Source organism: Leptinotarsa decemlineata, unplaced genomic scaffold, assembly GCF_025532065.1.
Source record: "Leptinotarsa decemlineata unplaced genomic scaffold, Ldec_3_MD MMD2_tig00026328_RagTag_RagTag, whole genome shotgun sequence".
In the NCBI taxonomy this organism is placed as follows: domain Eukaryota; kingdom Metazoa; phylum Arthropoda; class Insecta; order Coleoptera; family Chrysomelidae; genus Leptinotarsa; species Leptinotarsa decemlineata.
The window spans coordinates 26,720,596-26,743,264 of NW_027412688.1; the positions used below are offsets into that span (position 1 = coordinate 26,720,596).

General features: G+C 33.5%; 2 protein-coding genes across 2 annotated transcripts in view; one reads left to right on the forward strand and one right to left on the reverse strand.

Annotated features, from left to right (window-relative positions):
• Positions 1-22,669, reverse strand: part of LOC111506044 (homeobox protein B-H1) — a 98,814-nt gene that overhangs the window by 20,213 nt on the left and 55,932 nt on the right. The gene's annotated exons all lie outside the window — the stretch shown is intronic.
• Positions 5,001-6,838, forward strand: LOC141485425 (uncharacterized). The gene is made up of 2 exons (XM_074182123.1): positions 5,001-5,240; positions 5,292-6,838. Exons 1-2 carry the CDS (start codon positions 5,201-5,203, stop codon positions 6,158-6,160), a joined length of 909 nt encoding a protein of 302 aa, XP_074038224.1. The 5' UTR covers positions 5,001-5,200; the 3' UTR covers positions 6,161-6,838.

Below are 22,669 nucleotides of genomic sequence, written 5' to 3' on the forward strand. Positions count from 1 at the left end.
AGTCGTATTGCCTTTCAAAAACAACATTTTCATAAAAACACTAACATTAACTTATTCAAACGACTGTTACATATCAACTGCGCCTCCAAAATTGCTGAAACTTTAGTGAGTAACTGTCAACAGATGAATAACTAAATTCACTAGTTTTCATTCACGAGTGCTGTTATCTTCACGTTGAGGTCCGAAACTTTTCAGACTACCCTCGTAAATTCTTCCTAAATATCGTTATTATTCATTATAACTCAATTTTGCTCACATGCTTTGACCAGTTTAGTAAAATTAATCAGTACTACCTAGTTTTATGAACGTATAATGCAAAAAACTTTTTGCAAAACTATAAATGAAATACAAGTATATAATTAAATTAAAATCTATGTAAACGATATTCAGTAAGACGGTGAATATATCTCATTTTCACTATAGAATCAATTCTCTATTCAGAAAAAAATCGAATCCTATGAAAACAGTTTTCCTACACCAATAAAAAATAATCCCGACGCGCGTTTTGCTACCAACTTAGCATCATTAGGAGATGACTAGACTACGCCAGTGGTTCTAATGCTACCTATCAAGTTATTCCATTCGTTCAAGTACATAACGTAGTATGGTTCAATAAAACACTTATTTTTCTATCTCATCAATATCTGAATTTTGTGAAATTTATCATTTAATTAATAATTTCAAAGCATTTTGAACTCAATTTACTTGGGATTATTCTTTCAAGCTTTTTCTATTGTGAATTTCATTGTCTACTATACGGACTTCCATTGTTTACTATATAAAATGATTTGAAATCCCTGAAAGAACTAAAAAAGAAAAATTAAAAATGGATAGCTGAAAATAACAATTATATAAGGCAGGAAAACCTGAAATGAAATAATAGTGAAATGAAATACATTTAAAAATAGAACAATTGAACAAAAAATAGAAATAAAAAAGTAAGAGATTCCAAAGCAAGTTACTTCACGATGTTTCGATTGTTAGTATCCACAATCGTCTTCGGGTGATGACAGTCATCACCCGAAGACGTGAAGTATCTTGGCTTGGAATCTCTTAATTTTTTATGTTTATTTCTAGTTTTATTTTTACTTGTATTTTATTTCACTACTTTTCCAATTAAGGTTTTTTTTTTGATTAATATAATTGTTATTTCTATAGTTATATAATTTTATATATCAGACAATGGAAGTCCAAACTAATGAAATTTATCATGAAACATTGTCAATCATCTTTTTTCTATTATATTTTTATTATAGTGTCCTGAAGAAGACGGAAAGCTTGACAATAAATTTTTGACTGAAAATCCTGTTACTCCTGCACGAATATTCAACAGTTTATCATCATTGAATTTTTACGAATGATTGTTGTATTCTCTGATGAGATGAAAAACTTCAAGTGTTTTGAGCATTTCGCTTGAGCATATGAAAAATGACTCAGAAATTGAGTATCGAAAGTGTTTTAGTAGTAGGTATATCGTTATTTTTCTTACAAGCCATTAATATTGACCGCGACTAAAAACTCCGGGGTTGAGACTCTTATCAACGGAAAACGGCACGTTGTATTAACGTTGAATAAATTAGGAATTGCATGGTGTCGGCGAAACAGGCTTCAGGTTCTTAGAACAATTTGCCAGCACTTAAGGGTAGTTTAACATACATTATTAAAGGTAGATAAGGTCAGTTCTTAAACACTTCCGACAGCCGCTTTCAATTGCACCAAGTTGCGGCTAATGTTGCGACCGAGACTGCTGCAGAACACGCCATTGCAATTGAGTTTTGTCGACGTATTTTTTTTCTTCTGTTGCATTTGAGGATATGTATCATTTCGCTCAAAAGTATTTTGGAAAAATATGGTTGAACATCTAGAATAGTTGGATGATCAGAATAAAAAATCTGTCCATATTCTTTTTCATGTTCAACGAGAGCTGTGGGGTTTTTTTACATTCAGTTCATGTGTTCTGAAACGCGTGTGTTAAGATATCGTTCGGTTTGACTAACATAGCATTTGTGACAGCTTTCACAGGCTGTCACTATATTGGATTGTATTTCTTACAGTATTTTTGTTTTTTGTTTCGAGAAAAAATGCTTTCCTACTGTATTTTCATTCGAAAAGGCCACTTTAATTTGTTCAGTACCACAATTAATACAATCCAATATAGTGTACACTTCTTAAGAGAAGTCCATGAAAAAACCTACTGGTATTTTGTCGTTTTTTAAAATTTTGCTTCATTAAGTTTCTATCAGACACGTTGTCTACCACAGAGTTTGTCTTGTCCTTCAACGCCTTCCTAGATAGAAGTTATTAATTACGCAGCAAACACATCATTATGTTTCGGCCACCGCAAATTCACCGTCACTATTTAGGAAAAATCCTATGTCTTGACGAAGCATTGTTTAAGCCGATTCCGTCTCGTAATTGTGGTCCAAAAGTGCTGACGTGTTCTGGAGGCGCCGACAAACAATTACCATAGCAACTACCGAGCCGCCTCTGTATGTTAATAATATTGAGTGTGGCGGTAAATAACCACCCCGATCACTTATTACCTTCTCATGGTAATAGACAGCAGTCATTCATCTAACCGCTAGATTAGTGATTTGACTCAATTAAATTAATTCCACCTTCGGTTGATCAAAGACTGTACTTGGTAGCCTTCGGAGAAAGAAATGCGTTTCTGTTCCGTGGTCAAGTCAAAGAGGGATGACTAAGACAGTAACTTATTGTAATTTCTCACTATTGACTCATAAAAATTTCCGAATTTTTGACCGCATGAACTGTTCTTGTTTGGAAACTACTTGTTTAGGATTCCAGTAGTAATAAAACAACATACAAACCTAACCTCAGATCTGATGAGACCCCTGAGGATTCCATAAACTACTTGGAGAAAAATAAAGGGTGGGTACAACTGACAAATTTCGATTCAAAAGAATATGTGCAAAAGATTCAAAGAAACGGGCATCGATATTCTCAGAATCGAGGCCAAAGCGGGATCGAAGATCAAGTCTCGGGAAGAATTTGAATTATTTTAGTTTAGGATGAATTGCGATTAATTTTCCAAGGGACTATACTATTCCATTGAAAAAAAAAATGGTTTTTCAGCCAGAAATGTTGAACAGAAGCCGTTTTTATGAAGGCAATCAGAGTTTTGAATCAACCTGTCTAGGAATAAAAATTGTAATGGAGAACTTTATACAGGTGTAGAATAGGCAAATTTATTTGTTCAACCCGATAAGTTATCACTTAAATGCAAAGTATTTTTCACAAAAAATGTACAATTCATTAATAACTTGTACTCAATACAAAATCTGCCAAAATCTGCCTCAGTCTTGAAGAAAAATTAAAAGTAATTCGTTTCTCGACAGATGTCAACATGTCGTTGATCGACTTTCGATACATTCGAATCAGTACAGGTTGTTCTGTTGCAATTTCGCCACTTTCCATATCTTTCTTTAGGAAAATAGAAAAGTGCGATCCGTTTATAAGAATCTGTTAAGAATTCAATCCTCGAAATATGAGAATATACGCCAACTCTTGAGCAGTTGATTGACAATCATTCTGATCTTGTTTCATTCAACTCAATATTCACCGTCTGATTTCAAATTTTTGAAAATTTTGATCCTCCGAATTGTTTATTTCCGATGAATTTTCGATGTCCATTCTCACGCATTTTCAATGGTCTCAAAGTTCCACCAATATAACCTTCACCGCAATAACAAGATATGCAACGAATGCAATGTTTGTTCTTTCTTCAGTGTATAAGTAGAGTTCTATAATCATATCTATTTGTAATGAGTTCTATCTTCTCAGATAGTCCTGAAATATTACTAAGTTATGAATATAACTAAGTTATGTGTTTAATTGATTGTTTATCTCCTAAAACTCACAAACATCATATGACTGGTACAGAGGTGTATTAAATTGTTATTTTCAATTGGTAAGTTGAGATTGTTGTCGGTCGGTCGGCTGGTAGCCGGTCGGTTCGACGTGAGTGCTTTATTTACCCACTCAAATCGACCGCCGTGCTGGTCGGTCGTTCAAGCCCCAGGCTGAACGATCGATTTTCACTTGCTATCGTCAAATCCGTGTTTGGAATCACACGTTAAAAGATAAGACCTCGTTAGTCCTTAGTACTTCTGGGGGTTGTCGTTCGTAGGGATGCGACAGCTAGTTAACGGAAAAACAGATTTTTGTTGCCGGTCAGAAATATCAGCAATTAAGGTATAAGGTATTTCTTAAGAATTCCAACAAAATCAATGTAATTATACATTACAAGGCACCTTCAGTTGTTACTGGGGTGATAATTTCGAAATTGGGAACGATGTAGTTCATGTTAGTCGATATTTCTAATGACTGTGGAATATGAAATTCTCTTTTCGATAATATAATACAAGTCCATGTTCTTTCAAAATTCTCTAAATTTAATATGACGTCAACTATAGGAATATTGTCAATCAATTTGATGTATTGACAAACAAAATACAATGTTTGTCAAGTTTTTAAATGGAAAGTTGGGAGTTGAAATTATTCACCAACTTCACTTAATTTATCTCTGATATATCTGAAATAAAAAATACCATAAATAAAATTGTGAGTTGGTGAAAAGTTATGAGATAACATCATAGTGCCGCCATATTGAAATGGTTACTGATGGTTACTTATATTATATCGTTGAAAAGAGAATTAATTGTATATTCTATCAAACAATCTAAATGGCTTCCATTTGAACTGCTCATTTTGATTTCAATTGAGGTTAAGTCGAAATAGATTTTTAATTTTTTTCATTAGAAATATTAGATCTAAAAAACTACACTTTCGTCATAATTTCAATTTTTTTGCCTCAGAAACAAGTGAATGGCTCCGTTTACAATAATTTTGTAAGCAGCCGGTATAGTTGTCTTAATACATTTTTTATTAATTAACACGCTTTTATTAGGTTTGTTCTAGCAAGAAATTTCGGATGGTTTGAAGCTAGTGTTATGGACTGGCCAACTGCGCATGTATGTCGTGAGACTGGTTGCAAATAGTTTGGGATTCATGTCCTGCTAGAACGCTTATTTGTGTTGATAAATGTCAATTGTCATATAAACTGACTTATTAGTTGGAAATTTGAAATTTATATTTTGTGCAGCGAAAAAAGTGAAGGTGAAAACCGATAAAAATAAAAACGTATTGAATTGGCTGAATAGTCATCGGCTTGGCCAAAATGGACAATACTGATATCAACGGTGAGTTGTACATTCTTGGTGAGTTGTACATTCTCTGTAAGGTTTTGCTTCTAATATGTGTTTTTTTAGATTTATCAGAATTTATCTCACACCCATCCAATACAAGAAGTGTTTCTCTACAAGGGCAGTATCTACAGTCAGGTCCTTCACAGCCTGTATCAGTAGTAAATGACATAGGTAAACACATAGGTAAAGATGAGATGAACCACCATTGGTCTAAAGATCATTCCCTAATTCTAATAGACTGTTACAAGATGTTCAGGCACAAAGTAGGTGGTATGGAGATTCGTAATTTAAAAAAAATGTGGGAAATCATTGCAAATTACATTTATCATAAATACAAGCTGAAATATTCAGCAGGAAATTGTGAAAATCGATGGCGTGTACTAGAGAGAAACTATAAGAAATACATTGAAAACAATTCAAAAACTGGGAGGGGAAGAAGATATTTTGAATTTGCAGAAGAAATGGATGCCATATTTCAAAAAAAAAGGAGTATTAACCCAGAAATTTTATTATCTTCATCTGGTGTCATAACACCAAGGAAGATAACAGCAAATAAAGAAAATTTAGCAGACACACAGAATGAAATCAAAAATATGGAACTAGACTTGGTAGATGGGGAAGGACTTACCACGATCAATGAAAAACGACCAAAGACATCTGTAAATTGTACACCACAGAAAATAAAGACAAGGATTCACGCTCCCAAGTATAAAAAAGATTCAATTTTACAACAAATACGGATTGATAGGAAACAATACCAAGATGAAAGAATTAAGCTGGAAAAATTAAAAATAGAAGAAATGTTAAAATTGGAAAAAGAAAAGTTAGAAATAAGAAAGAAGAGAAATGAATTATTAGAAACAAGAAATATTTTGCTCGGACAAATGAGCAAAAACAAGAATTCAGATGTTGAATTCAATATGTTAGTATGAGGCATTTAGTTTGATATCTTACGTCATACATAGAGTTCCTGTTATGTGATATTATGTAGAAAGAAGTTATTAGTTTATAGGTATAAAAAGTTTCATGTTTGTTTATTTTGTTCATTATAATACTTTGTTTTTTATAAATAGCAAATATCCACTGTGTTTAATAATATTCAGTGTTGAATAATTAGAAACAAGAAATAATTTGCTCCGACAAATGAGCAAAAGCAAAAATGCAGATGTTGATAACATATTCTGAATTCAATATGTTAGTATGAGGCATTTAGTTTGATATCTTATGTCTTACATAGAGTTCCTGTTATGTGATATTATTTAGAAAGAAGTTATTAGTTTATAGGTATATAAAGTTTCATGTTTGTTTATTTTGTTCATTATATAGTACCTTATACTTTGTTTTTTATAAATAGCAAATAAACTATCCACTGTGTTTCATATTATTCAATGTTAAATTATTATAAACAAGAAATTATTTGCTCGGACGAAGGAGCAAAAATAAGAATTCAGATGTTGATTTGATATTTTATGTCATACATAAAGTTTGTGTAATGTGATATTATATAGAAAGAAGTTATTAGTCAAGGACACATGTTATTAGTCTATATATAAAGTTTTATGTTTTTTGTACGTAATGTTTTGTTTTTTATAAATAGAAAATAAACTATCCACCGTGTTTCATATTATTCAATGAATATTCAAATTTAAATAAAAGAATACATTGAAACATTTCATGAAGAAATTTACATGTGTTAGGACAGGTACTTTACGAACTGATTAACAACCCATTAAAATAATCGGTGCTGGGGCTGTACTGTCACTCTAGCAAACGACAGGATGTGGTGTCATTCTCAGCACCGATTATTTTAATGAACTCTTAATCAGGTCGTAAAGTACCCACCCTTGAGCAAATTATATTTTTATACTTTTAAAAATCATTCTTATTTTATTTGAATAGATGTTTATTTAACCTATGCCAAACAATGAAATGAACAAACAAACAGAAATATTACAATTTTATTCCTATCTTAAAACTTGTCGAGCTACAAAATTTCTGTGGTCTACAGCATCTCTATTGATGTGATTATCTTCATCCTCTTCCTCGTTGATGGGGGGTAAAAGGACGTTTTCCACATTTGGTTCAAGTTCGTCAATGGGAAATTGATCCCTAATGGATAAATTGTGCAGCACACAACAGGCACGAATGAAATGCACTATATCATCTATTTTTCTCAACTTGACATGATACAGTTGTCTCCACTTCTGTTTCAATAAGCCGAAGCAGTGTTCGATGACATACCGATTTGTTGATAACTTCAGGTTGAAATTCGTTTCTATGGCTGTAAGGTTTCCTCTATCCTTGAATGGGGTTAATAAGTTCCTCATACAAGGATAGCCACTATCTCCAAGTAAATAAAAATCATGACACCTATTCACCAATTCTGCACACAAAGGTGAATTCTTGAAAACTCTGCTATCATGGACAGAGCCTGGATACCCAATAAAAATATCTCTTATCACCAATTCATGATCGCACACAGCTTGTATCTGTAAAAAAACAAGAAGTAAAATAACCGAGTAAGAAAGATAAATAATAAAAACAAATAAAAGGACATTTGCAATCAGTTATAAATCTCAATTTTCAAACTCACCTGAATGGAGTGAAAATGTTTCCTATTCAAATATGAGTCTGGATCAATAGTAGGTTTGTCTATTTTTATATGAGATCCATCAATAGCACCAATGACTCCGGGAAATCCTTTTTCTCTGAAATGCCTTTCAATATCAGCTTTCTCCAAGTCTGATGGCCATTTGATGATGTTTGAGGATATTCCACTCAGGAAGTTGATCAACCTTCTGAGGACATAAAATACACAGCTGACTGTTACATCGAACCGGTCTCCTACATCTCTGAAGGATGATGTTGCATGGCCAGCAAACCACAAAAAAATCAAGGTTTGATCAAAGGCAGATAATTTGCCATTGCCCCCTGTTTGAGATTTGAAAAATTCACTGTTTTCATATTGATGTGCAATATCCTGTGCAACTTGTCTGCCAACTCGAAAGTGCTCAACAAATTCCTGGTTATTGTACAGTGGTACAGTGACCTCGAGGTAGCCTTCATTTTTCGGTCTCTCATGGTGATGAAACAGCATTTCGACAAGTTCCTCATCATTGGATGATTCTGAATTATTTCCCCAATTTGATTCAGAGCTTGATGACCCTGATGACATTTCGGCTAATCCTACCTGCAATAATGGAGTTAAATAGTTGATGCTTAGTTGAAAATTACCAAATGCTTGTTTGATTTTCATTCAAAAACAGAAAATCATTTTACTCACCTGAATTTCCAAACGCAAATATGAAAAAATTGGCAGTTTTGAGGATTGCCGTTCTATAAAAAACAAGATTTTTTAAATCAAATATCAGGCCACTAAATATTTTTATTTTGGTTTCTCGTTTCTCTGGTACATAACATAACCAACAAATCCACATTCCAAAATCATAACAAACGTGATATCGGATCACTCGATCACTCCGAATATTTGCGCATGTCACAAACTGAAAATCCTTACGAATTCCTCTGGACTACTTCGACAGTTCTCATACGGTTTGCAAACTGGATTTTGTCTTCGCTAGAACATGCGACTATTAGTTCGAATCCTGGATTTGCTTTGCTAGAACGCCTATATTCGTATGCGCATGCCTCGTACGATTCCGTATCGTTTGAAAGCGCTGCTAGAACAAACCTATTACCTCCATTTGTATGTTTGTTTTTAACTCTCCTTGCTTGATCTATTCGATGACAGATGGCGCTGTAGGTAACCTCCTTAATACATCGACATTATTGCTTGATCAATTTGTAACCCTCCTTTGCGCGCCTGCTGCCTTGGGCTTGGTAGCTGATTTTCAGGCTTCCTCTCCGGAATCGGAAAATATCAATGGTAATCTTTCTAAACTAAACAATATACGGCTAATTGATCCCAAAGTTTAAAAAACTAAAAAAGAAGCTCTTGAAGAATATCGAACTAAAAAGTTACAAATATTTTTTTTAAATAAGCCTAAAACAATAACTAACGAAAAATACTATTATCATTGTGAAAAAAGCGAGGGCGCTTTGTGCCAGATTTTTGGTATATCAAGCGCCCATCGCTTTTTTCACAATAATAGGTACTAGTATTTTTTGTTCGTTATTTTTTTAAGCTTATTTAAAAAAAATATTTTTAACTTTTCAGTTCGATTTTCTTCAAAAGCGTGTTTTTTATTTTTTTAAACTATTTTTGTTATCTTCCATTCCATGAGGATGGTGGGATAATTGCATTTGATAACTGTACATGATATTGAGTGGTTGATAGAAATCGTCAGAAAAATGAAATTTTTGTTAAGGGAATATTACTTGAAATCATGAAAAATTTAAGATAATTTTCAGTTTTAGTTTTCAGATATAAAAGTTTTTCTGGCACTTTTCTTTTAGAAAGAAATGGCTACCAATTGTTTTTCCTGTTTACAATTTCACATAAAATTGTTGTAAATCACATACTCCTTCGTACTCCATGTTCTTTTTCTGAACTTGACCCCATTGGCTAATTTTACACCTGTATCCACCATCTTTCATTTTTCCTGACAAACTTCGTGATGGGAAAGAAATAAATTGGCGTTTCTGACCAGTGTACGAGACGAGTAATGTGCAGTTTACAGAACAAAAGTGGAAATTAAACGTAATAGCTGAGAATAGCGTGGAACTCCATCTCCAGGTGAAAATCCACCTTAAAGAAAGGTAAATACGGGTTAAAAGCAAGGAATAAATCATACGAATCCGCATCGAGGGGGAGAGCGACCAGTAATGTTTCGATCACGAAATATGGAGATTGTATCTGTACTCCTTCGTTTACTGAAATTTGTAGCTTAAACGCTCGAGTCATGAATATTTCGAAGTGGAATTGTAAATAGTAGGTAATTTCTTATTGTTCCCATGCTGAATGCATTTCAATCGCAAGAAAACTGGAAAACTGGTTGCAATTAGGCGAAGTACGGCAAGAACAGTTGTATTTCTGTACCTAGGTGGTTTTCAATCATGCAACCGACAAGTGATATATGAATAGTAATAATAATAATAGCTTCTCTGTCTAACAGTTACCCGTTTATTGTTATAATTAGTTTTTCTTCGACGGGTAAGCTGGTCGTGCCATGTCCCCGAAGCTCCAACACATTCGGGAAGGCGCGTCAGCATCGTTCACCAATGACCAATGACCACCTGCCACACCGTGAGGCAAGTGATCATTGGGTCCGAAAATCATGTACCCTAAGCAGATGCAATGAGTCAAGAATTACAGCCTTCTGCATTTGTCCGGTCAAGATTTCTGCCTTCGTGCGGCAAGCCGACATAATAATGAGATTCAAGAGGTGAGAGGGTATAATGCCACCAAAGACTCCAACAACAATCAGAACAACCATCCCAACAGAGTATTCGGAATAGATTCTGAAGAGTCCGAAACGAAAATCTTGATACTTTATCCGTTTTCTTCTTCTTTTCGGACGAACTATATCAGGATTATTAGCTTGTGTAAACCCGAGGGTATGGAATGAATAGTTCCCCACAACGGATTCAATATTCCCTGGAGCGTCGGGCAACACCGGTGTCTCGTCGAAACCGTAAAAGTCCTGTGGGCAGTAATAAAGTACTCTTAGAGCCGCGTTATGTTGATGGATATAGGCTAAGACTGTATACGGTGGATATGCTGACAGCAAGTGCATTAGGGTCTCAGGCATCACGCGACTACGCTAGACTAAAGTGTTGAAGACATCTTTCTAACAGGACGATGATCAACCAGCTCCTTAGTTTCAGACTTTAGTCCACTCGACCTAGAAAAGCGTGTGACCCATTTGTTATAATTATTACTAATACTGTCATTGCTATAGTGTTAATGGAAAGTTAATGCAAATATATCTCTCTTGATTACCTAAATTGAATATGAGTTTGCGATCTGATGAAGTTATTCAGATTCGTGAAGAATATATCACAATGGAAAGAGACCTCATTGAAATTTCGACACATATAATGCTCTGATAGGTCAAAAAATAAAGTGAGCCTGTGGGAGAAATCGTGGTACGTTGATATCCAGGATTCCAGATGATATCCAGGATTCCAAACCCAACGTGTCAGTTCTTGACACGTTGGGTTAGGTTAGGTTAGGTGCATTCTTACTTTGATGAGGTCAGTATCTAACGGTTGGTTGAGATTTGTATATATACTACAGAACTCACAGTATTTCCTTATCATTGCTCTTCAACAATTTATTAATGATTTTTTCATGTGAATAATTGTATCAGTACAAAAACTTCGGTATACAGAAACTATTTACTGTCTTTTTCATAAATTGTAACTATTTCTTCAGTTCCATGCAGTATTTTTGGAAACGTTCGTATTGACAGTAAGTCATTTCTTCTGCCCACAAATTCACAAACTATACGTCTTAGTCAGGGCTGTATTTGGACGTCTGGAGGCCCTGGGATAACGAAGGATTGCGGGCCCCTATTTTTTTTGCTATAAAAAAGAATAGTTGTTCAAAACTAATCACCCTAACATTTATACAAGAAAAAGAAAACACGATGGGCCCTTTCAATTTTTTCGGAAAGTTGAATTTTTAACTCCCCGCTTAGAAAATTGAACATTTTTAAAAAAGGGAAGCGGGCCAAAATCTACCCGTTCAATAGACAGTGCCGTTTGGAAATGTTCATTCAAGTGATTTCGTCAACTAATTTTTAAAATTTTGAGCTCAAAATTTCAAAGACGACATGCAGGGTCAACAATTATTTCATTCCCCTCAAACTTATGGGTATAGATTACAATTTACACATTGAAGAAATTGACAGAAAATGAAAACTTGCAATCAGGGCTTTCTGATATATCGATAACAATATTATTATGTTTGTGCAAATATTCTTAACACAAATGCAAAAAAACTGGCCCATCAAAATTTGGATATTTTTTTCATGTTTATAGTGGGGGCCCCTCTCCTGTGGAAGCCCCGAGCAGTAGCCCCGCCTGCCCTATCCTGAATCCGGCCCTGGTTATAGTATATAACATAGTTCATTTTGTAATAAAGAATTTGAATAAATTTAGTAAGGCTTTGCACATCGATCTAATTTTTATTTAAACGGTAATTTGATTTTTTTTCATCAGCGACATAATAAATATATGACTGATAACAAGTAATGAATAATTCATTATGTTTCTCTATTCCATATAACATCATTGATTATATGAAAAAATAAGGAAATACAGCCTAATTAGTTTATTGAAGGGATGGAATATAGTACATATTAGTAATTTTTTTCGTCCCTGTTGCCCAAACTTGGTTACGTTACTTACACCAGATAGTTATAGACAATGAGACACTATCAAACCAGCTTTCGTTACAAATATCCTATTATATTAACAACAATTAATTAGTCTGGTTATTCTGACGAGGCATTTGTTCCAGTAGATGCGTCCATATAACTAAACAATTTATCTCGGTAAAAACTCTTTTCATAACTCGAGCCAACGGAAGTGCTTTGGTTAATTATTGTAAAACTAAAATATCATATCCGGTAGAGATTCGACCATTAGCGTTTTCATTTCAGGCAACTTTATCAAAATAACTGACAGAGGTAATATGCGGACAATGAAAGCTGGGCATTAATGATCCTATTATACTCCTCATAATGAGTTTCCAACGCTATTCGTATACGCAATACTAAATTGGTTACAGTTAATGGAAATCAAATTTTTTATGAATTAATCGGAGCTGAAACTCCAGAAGACTTCTTGTTGCGTTGAATAATATTCGCATTGAGTTCTGGTAGGGTCTTGTTGTTATTCTTACACGTCACTTCAAGAAGTCAGTTGCAAGTGAATGGTTATTGAATGAGATTAAGCAATGAGATCAATCTCATGTACTTTGTCACTCCGTTACCTCAACTAAGTATTGAGAATACTCCTGGAAAAGAAATACAATGAAAAAAGCGAATACAATTCGAAAATTGACAATTCAAACTTTAATTACTTAAGTATGACAAATGACACTGAAGACAAATACACAGAGTAGCAAACTCTGATATTTGTCTGATATGAACATGAAATGAGTACAATGGAAACGAATCTACAACTGCAAACAAAACTCCAAAATGGACAATGAGAACATTGTCTTCTTCTTATTTCCTATAAAGGCATGAGCTGCCAGAGCTATCCGTTTTACATAAATGTGAGCATAAAACATAAATATATCTAATGATGGTATACTGACAAAAAATTCAGAAAAACTCAAACTCGAAATGGAAGTGCCGCAGGAGTCAGTTTCAAGTCCTATCCTTTTTATACTCTATGTTAATAATATACAGAATATTTTAGGAAATGAAATGTACACAATATACTCTGACGAGTTTATGTTGAATTTATCAGATTTAAATAATAACCGTCTAAAATGTAAATGCAAACTATGTATGAATAAATTAATTATTTGTCATACTGTGATTGAAAGGACTTACATTTCAACCACTTTGAAACACAAATCGTTAGGTTCCATACTAGACAAAGATCTTGTAGCAAAAACTCACTTTTACATCTGAAAAAGTAAATAGTACCGTAGTACTACAGCAACTACTCGTATGAAGTTTTCAGGTGTATAGTAATTTAAAAGATGTACTGGAACAGCATCAGTTGATAACTTTTTATTATTCTCAAGTAAAATAACGACTGGGGTATGGGTTGTGCCTGTGGGCTAATACGGATAAAAACCAAAAAAAATTTTCTCCTTCTTATAAAATTTCACCTTTTTCAAGTTCATTTATTTTTGAAGTATGCGTCTATATATTCAAAAATATTGACAAATTGTATGAAACCTCCCATATTCATACATTGAATACAGGACAGAAGAATGATCTTCACGTTCCACATACGAGACTCAATAATACATCAAATTCTTCTAATTGTATTGGACCTAGAATATATAACTAACTTCCTGAGATTATTGAAGAAACAAAGGCATTATTCCGCTTCAAAAAAACTGCAGGTGACTTTCTATTAGAATAAAGATTTTACTCACTACAGGAGAGTTTGAATATGAATTTGTTCTTGTTGAATGTATTTTCATGTAATTTTATTGTGACAACTTTTTTTGGGTTTTTTAGTTTTGTATGTACTTCATTTTATTTTGTTTGATTTCATTTCTGATTGACTATTCCCATACATTTTATGAAATTATTATTATTAAATATTGAATATTATTATTATATATTTAAACCAGATATATGTCTGAGTTATTTTCTCAACAGGATATTCAGCATGATTACACTATGAATAATAAAATCCAGGTGAAAATGGATTATTAAACAGACATAATTCACATTATTAGAGTAACAACATTACCTACGTGTGGATATAGCAAACAATTTTCAGTGTAAGTGGAACTTTGAAGTCTCTTGCAAAGTACGAAATTATAGAGTTTTTTATGTACACTTCAACAAAGAAAACTCAACTGGTTAAATTTTTTGGTTTTTATAAAATTGAAACAAAGATTCTTCCATTATAGGGGAATGCTTTGTCGATATTTTACATGGAAGTAACAGTTCTGGACGGTTTGTAACTTACGAAACAATAGATAGACAAATGTCCATAATAATATATTTTTGAATTCTTAAAAGATGTTATTACTTTTGTGATTAATGCAGATATTTTTCCTTACAAGAAATCAAACTTTCAAAAAGACAACGGACACATTCGAACCACAAATTTACAAAAACATAAATATTTTGATGCTATTGAAAGAATCGAGTTATATTCACCACCAATAGCAAAGAAATCATGTTAGATCCGCAGTGTGATGAAAAAAACACCAGCCGTTTCTTGAACTGTGAAGAAGTTTCAAACATCGTTCTATCAAATCTATTTCATAGTCTGTTTGTACATAATACTTCGTAGTGGTTTTATTGATACCGGTTAAAATCACCATGAAACTTGAAAAATGATGTGTCATTTTATTTAAATAACTGATGATAGAGGTGAATGCCAGCGAGGATTCATTGACGGGTTAGAAATAGTTTCCACGGGGATCGTTCTCGTTTGATAGTATATTTTATATATTGCTTCAGTACCATTAATTCTTATCAGGTCAGATTCAAGATTCACCATATGTTTCATGCAACTAGTTTTTCCTTTATTTTCGGTATTTTACTATTATTGTAAGTTACAAAAATGATTTGAAGCTCTATGACTTTTATTTGATTATCTGCGAGCGCTTTCGACAGCTGGTCGTGCTGTCAATATATTAAACAAAACTATACACATTCCTAGAGAAGATCTAACACAAAGAAGAGTACCTGATGTAGTAGAAATACAGGCAAATTTACCTAAAGTACCTGAAATACCTGAGTTAAGACGCTCTGACCGTATAAAGAGGCAGACGACAGGATGACAAGTTCAGTTTGAGGAGTGCCTAGAAGATGACAGTACTACCAACTGTCGAAAGCGCTCGCAGATAATTAATAGAAGATATAAAGCTTCAAATCCTTTTGGTAAAATTTAATATTGATATATATATATATATATATATATATATATATATATATATATATATATATATATATATATATATATATATATATATATTTCTTCATTTTCTTGGAATGCTTTTATAATAATAAATGAAATGAATGAATTTCATCACATGGACATAGTGAAAAATATTATGGAAATATAGTTTTCAGATCTGGATGAAGTTCAAGTGTCAAGGGACAACCATAGAATCTTGTGATCCTCAGTACGAGTCATGAACTATGGCTTTTTTAGATCTACCTATATGAAAATATGTGAGTTACTTTATTTTTTATTGCATTTAGTACATTCATCATCGACTAGGTTTGATTTTGTTAAGAATGCCGTTTACGTTAGGTCGACTGTTAGAATGGGAATTGTTACAGTTGGGACGATTACGTCATCAATTTTTACATCCGATATAAGTACACAAACTGGCAGAGACAAGTGAAACCGAAACGATTGAGCTACTTTTCCGAACAACCTAACCTTTCAATGAAAAACTGTTTTCATTTTGGAAATTCACTCGTTTATGATTTTTAGACAATTTCAAGAGACTCCTAAAAACTTTGAGTTTTTCAACTCTGATATCTGACAATTTGAACTCAAAACAAAAAAGCCTATAGTTTAAAAGGTTTGAAAACAACTATTTGTGTATAGTATGAAAGAGTTGAAACTGTAGAAACTTCTCAATAAACAACACGCGAGTGCACGTAATAATCGCCCCGGGTCATTAAACCCAAACATCAATTAATAATTCTACCTTTTACACTTTTTTACACCACTTTTACAGTAGAAAAGGATTCTATATGAAAGTATGTGCTTCATCGCGTAATTTGTTGATGACGCATGTGAAAGCATTCTGTTGTCATCCCAACTGTTATTTTCTGTTCGTGTGGTCCGTAGACCCCAACGTTAGTTCTGTTGTGAGAAGAGTTAGGAAAGTCTAGAATTTTTTCTTCACTTTCTTCTATAAGAAACCCATCAAGGATGCCATCAATAAAAGCATATAAGAATAAAATAAATTGAAGTATCCTATTGTAAAACTTCGTTGAAGATAGTTTATAATATCGCTACAACCTCAGTTTGTTTTTTTTGCCGACGTATTACCTTCACTCTCAGTTATCTATGTACCTATGTACCTATGTAGGTACATAGGTACATAGGTATCTTATTTTTTAATAGACCAAATAATTGGTCATTCTCAAAACTGAAGAGAAATATATCCACAAGCCAGAAGAAATTATAAAAAAAATTTAAAACAAGATAGGTAAACAGCAATCTACAAAAATTCGTAACTATGTTTGGAATGGAATTTCCAAAATTTTGTTTTTTCTCAGGGTATCTCTAATTATGCGTAATGCAGTTATAATAATTGAATACCGGGGCTCAATAATAGACTATTTGACATATTCTTTGCAATTGCGATCTGAACATTTTTTTTCTATATTGTCGCAACCTATATTCCTATAGGCTGCGACAAAAAAACGGAATTCCGGACTGGCAAAATTGCTCATTTTCCATTCCATCTCTTCCATAATCTTAGTTGTCCTATGGATCACCAGGACGAAGCATTTCTGTACATTGTCCTTGGCCGCACGCCAGTGAATCAACGTTTTATCCGACAACAAAAGCAGAATTCTCATGGCTGCTTAAAAGCTATTGGCTGCGTTAGTTCCGCCGTTTTTTGTTCGGCTACAGAGTAAACATTAGCCGAACTATTTAAATCTTAAAAAGCGTGTAGTTATTGTTTTTATAATGGAGCGGCACGTAAGTAAACGCCTTTTAATCATCTCGTACAAACAACAAAGGCCGAAAATTGATATTGGATGGTGGATCCGAAGTCCTCTTGGTGGTGTCAGAGTGAAGTTGATCATTTTGTATATCGAGTAACCTCACATCAGTAAGTGACACGATAAAACAAAATCGATAACTTTTGTTGTTTGTTGTTTTTACCAATTTGGTTCTGAATCTACGAACATATTTCACGTAGCAGCTCCAGTTATATTATTGATCTACAGATATTTTTTATCTAGGTGACAATTGCTATCAATAGCAAACCACATAAATCAGTATTGACTCTTGGCGGTGAATATATTTGAAAAAAAATATCGTGAATACTCGGAAAACAGGTACAGTTGGTGTACTTTTGATGGACCTCCATTATCGACAGCCCTGAATATCCATCTCGGCATATAAAAAGTGGGTTTATAGTATTTGCGTTAATAGACAAACATAAAGGCCTTCTTCAGTGATCTAGCGTGACTGCCCTTTCTGTATTTTGAAATTCATACGAAAAAACAATAGACCGCAAAAACTTCCAAATGAGTTCAGTTCAGCTCACTATATGCGACAAAGACTGTTCTGAGGACTGAAATGAGAATCATAGCCACTATGTACATCATTGAAAAATCTAGTTGAGTTCGTCCAACAAAATGATGACAACGACAACAGCAACAGTGATTTAGATTCGCTTGGACATGACAGTCTAGTAAACCAAAACAATCTAAGCGACCCGATCAGATTTTGGTCTATTGAAACTCGACCAAATCAATTTAGCTTTTTATCGAAGCCGATTACTTTATTTGGTGAATGATCTTTCAGGTCAGTTGGCAAGATTAGGCCACAAGGTCCTCTCCTGATCCGCCAAGGTAGCTTGTTGCTATCCTGGTCGAAATATCCAGTTCTGAAATCGTACCTGTGGACCATTATTTTGGATATTCTTTGAGGCAACATGAATGGTATATAGAGATTCCAGTTTATTGACTGATAATTGAGGTTGTCAGATGTTTAGGGTGCAAGATTACTTAATAACATTTACATTTGTGAGTCAGCTATATCTGACGATATACATTTGATTTGGTCATGCAGAGATTTTTCGCCGCTGGTAAGCATTTACTGCTATGCTGAGGAATGCAAAGTCTGCCTACTGCTGCTCAAGAATTTGGTACGAGGTTGGAAAGTTGGAGACTGAGAAGCTTTAGCATTTGCTGAAGGACGTCCATCTTCACGTCTGTCTTCACTATGGACTCAGGATCAGATCCTTTGGTTACTTCATGATCTACCGAGGGTCCGACGAGTAGCTATGGAAATAAGGTCCAGCTGACATACTTATATATTCCTCTGTTTTGTCTTGATTCGTATATAGCAATTACCTACTCGATTTCTTCCTTATTATTAGCACTGTTCATCCCCACTATGAATTATTTATTATTTACTTGTTGCATCAGTATCAAAAAAGTTGTAATCCCCATTTCCATAATTTTTGTACTAGGGTGATATCCAGGTAATAATTAAATGATATAGTCAATATTTCTGAACGATATAGTTCAGTATTCAAACTGCCATCGACACATAATCCAATAAAACTATGGAACATTTCCATATTTCTGCTATAAACCCACGCCAGTGGCCTTACTTTTGAATCAAACACCTAATTCAAACAATAATTATTACTCACAGCCGCCGTAAAGAACGATAAATAATAGATTATATGCCAACGGACAACAGTTTCCCATATCATAAAGGCTGCTAAATTGGCCAGCATAGTTGATGTTTATATCTTTGTATATTTCCCGTTATTACCGGTCATACAGCACAACCAGCTATTCACCTATTCAAGTTGCTGCATTGCGGGAGTTTTTCCTCCTAGATATTGTTTAGCGTGTCGCTCGTTTTATCATACTTTCGCGAGGTTTTTGCCGAAACAAAGGCCCACTAATGACTTGGTTTAATGCGGCTTTTGTGGCTTACCACAGCTATGTTGTTCACAGGAAATTGCATAAAGAGCTTTCGCATTAGGTGCATGCACAGTTTTCAACTTCGGCCAAAAACAGGAGTCGAGGATCGTTTGTCACAGAATCTCATCAACTTAGTCAGGTTTATGGACAACAGCTCAGATCTTTGAACTTCAATCACGCACTCTTTGAAATTTGAAACGAAACAACGTAATTTTCAACTATCAACATAGGTATCAATGAAAAAACCATAAAGTTTGAAGTTAATGTTGTTGATGAAGTTTGAACCTTCCATATCTGAACTACTTCAACCAAAAAATTCAATTCCCAATGGAATGGAAAACCTAAGAAACAATATTCTTCTAGAATGTAATGGAGAACTAACGTGAAGTTCAGACATCTGGCAAAGGAATCTGGCATCGGTAAAGGAAACGCAGACTGATATCTGAAAGAAAACTCACACCATCAACCACGACAAAACTATATCTTAGAGTCTTTCTGAGGAACTCAATCATCCTGAAATATCCTCCAAGGATGGGTATAGCGAAGCCAATTTTGAGCGAGAAATACGACCACCCAGGAAAAAGAATCACAAGGCAACTTAAAACAGACCTGTCAATGGAGAAGCATTTCTGTCCTGTATCAAGAATGTTACGATCCCAATTGAGAGTATTCTTAACAAATACAGAATGTAATCGATATTCAAGCCAACGAAAAACGATCAGAAGAATCTGGGGTCAGCTGAGGAAACTTTCAGCAACGCCAGGCGTTCACCCATTTTCTTTGTAGCTGCGTCTACTTCGGATACAAAATAAGGTAATTTGTTTTGATGGGATACACCGATTTATAAGCAGTAGCAGAACATTCATTAAGAGAAGAATCTCAAGAGATAGTAGAAATTCAGAAACAAGAAACGAATTTCAACCGAATGAAAGAAGAATCTGAGATAAATAAAGTTTTAATAAATTGATGGATGTAGCCGTTACAACGTAGTAGGAAATCATAATGAAGAAAAGAGAAATGAAACTTTCTATGTTTTTTACCACTTCTATAATTTGTAACAAACGTTACTAACGGACATTTTCAAACTCATACAATAAGTATAAGTATATAAATAAAATAAGTATAGGTATATATATATATATATATATATATATATATATATATATATATATATATATATATATATATATATACCTGTACAATAAGCATAAGTATAAGTATAAGTTTGAAAATGTCCGTATAGGACGAAACTGCAGTAACGTTAGTTACAAGAAATAAAAGTGATAAAAAACATAGAAAATTTCATTTCTCTTTTCTTCAAAATAAAGTTTGGCTACCTGTGCTAAATTGCTACGTGTTAGGCCATTTAATTCAACAAATAGAAACGATACTAACGTTCACAAACAAGAATTGAATCGAAGAAGATGTAGTATCTACGGTGCGAATAAATAGAGTACTTCGATGTCTCATAGTATCTGTCGTAGATAAAACATCAGGTTTTGAAACCTACAGAGCAGAGTTTTCGACTGGTCCCTTATGAAACGTCTTTCATTGGATATTTTTTCCTTTCACAATCTGGAAAAATATTCTACACCTGTATACAGGTATAGAAAGGGCAAAATTTTCAGTTCACCCCGATAAATGACTGCGTGAATTCAAAAGGTTTTATTCACAAAATAAAAAGTTTTATTCATCAGTTACTTGTCGTATTTTGCCTTAATATTTCGGAGGCTAAAATCTGCCTCCATCTTCAGAATTGTAAAAATTCAAGGTTCGCTTCATTCGTGAATGTCCACGACGAATGTCGAAGGAGTTTTAAAATGTGGAATATGTCAGTGTTGATGGTCGTAGCCGTTACTACGTGGTGGGATCATAATGAAAAATGAGAAATGAAAATTTCCATGTTATTTACCACTTATATTTGTAATTGAAGTTACTGCAGTTTAATCCTATAAGGACAATTTCAAACTTATACAGTTACTTTAGGTATAAATACAAGTGGTAAAAAATATGGAAATTTTCATTTCTCATTTTTTTTGTCAATGTTGTTGATTGACTTTTGAAACATTCGATGTGGTACAAGGTGTTTTCTGATATAAGTTTGCTGCAAATTTGCCCTCTATACACTTGTATAGAGTTCTCTATTACAATTTTCGTATTTTTTTCAGCCTCGGATAAAATATTTTTTGTAGTTTCTAGTACAGTCCCTCATTCAACAATAATTCAGTCATTGAGTGATAACTAACTCACGACAATCATACATTTTGTTTATATTTGTTACCTAGCAAAAAAATTGTTATGCAAAATACACGAAGTGTATATGTTTCAAATCTAAGTCAGAACTCACATCACATGTCTGTGCTTTATATTATCCTCAAAATTATTTTCCTCCCCGTCGTTTCGAGACCTAACTAATGGAATCAGAGAATATTGATAAAAATAATATCAAAATTTGCATATTTAAATAAAAAGCTATTTTCTATTCAGAACTATGTTGAATTTCAATCTTATTTCAATATTTTTAATTTTTCAATTCTTTTTCTGAAAGTTTCCCACTCTTCTAAAATAGTGAAGAAGTAGTGAGCTACAAAATGCTTTTTCTCTTCCTGAAATTATTCATTTTCGATGAAAGTTCAGTCATATAAAACGGTCGAAGAAATATACAATATGGAAAAATATATCGATGAAGCTCTATCTGTCAGAATACATTTATAGGATAACAAAAATATTAGAATTGTAATATATTCTCACTGTAGCTATATACTTTTTTATAGTAGTATTTTTTGTTTTGAGTGATTGGCTGCTTCATTTCCTATTTATAAGATACCTGATAACTGCTTAAAATGTGAATGAAACTCATAGAGATTGAAGAGAAACCTATTTCTATTCAAAATTGAAGGTTATATTTTCAGGAGAGATTCTTTCAATAATTATATTGTGTAGCAATCCTGTGTATGATATCTGATTCGATTCCATTACGAATAATTGGAATACAAACGGTATAGAGAAAAATTTCTTATTTTTTTCGTATAATTCATTGTTCATAAAAATTGATTTTCTTTCTTTGTTTGGGAAATTCCCACAGTTTTTGTATCAAGATGGAGAAGTAGATGGCCAAAAACCATTATTATTCTTGTTCATTCGTAACAAAGTTTATTCATTCTCATGTACATTTATTTCCGAAAT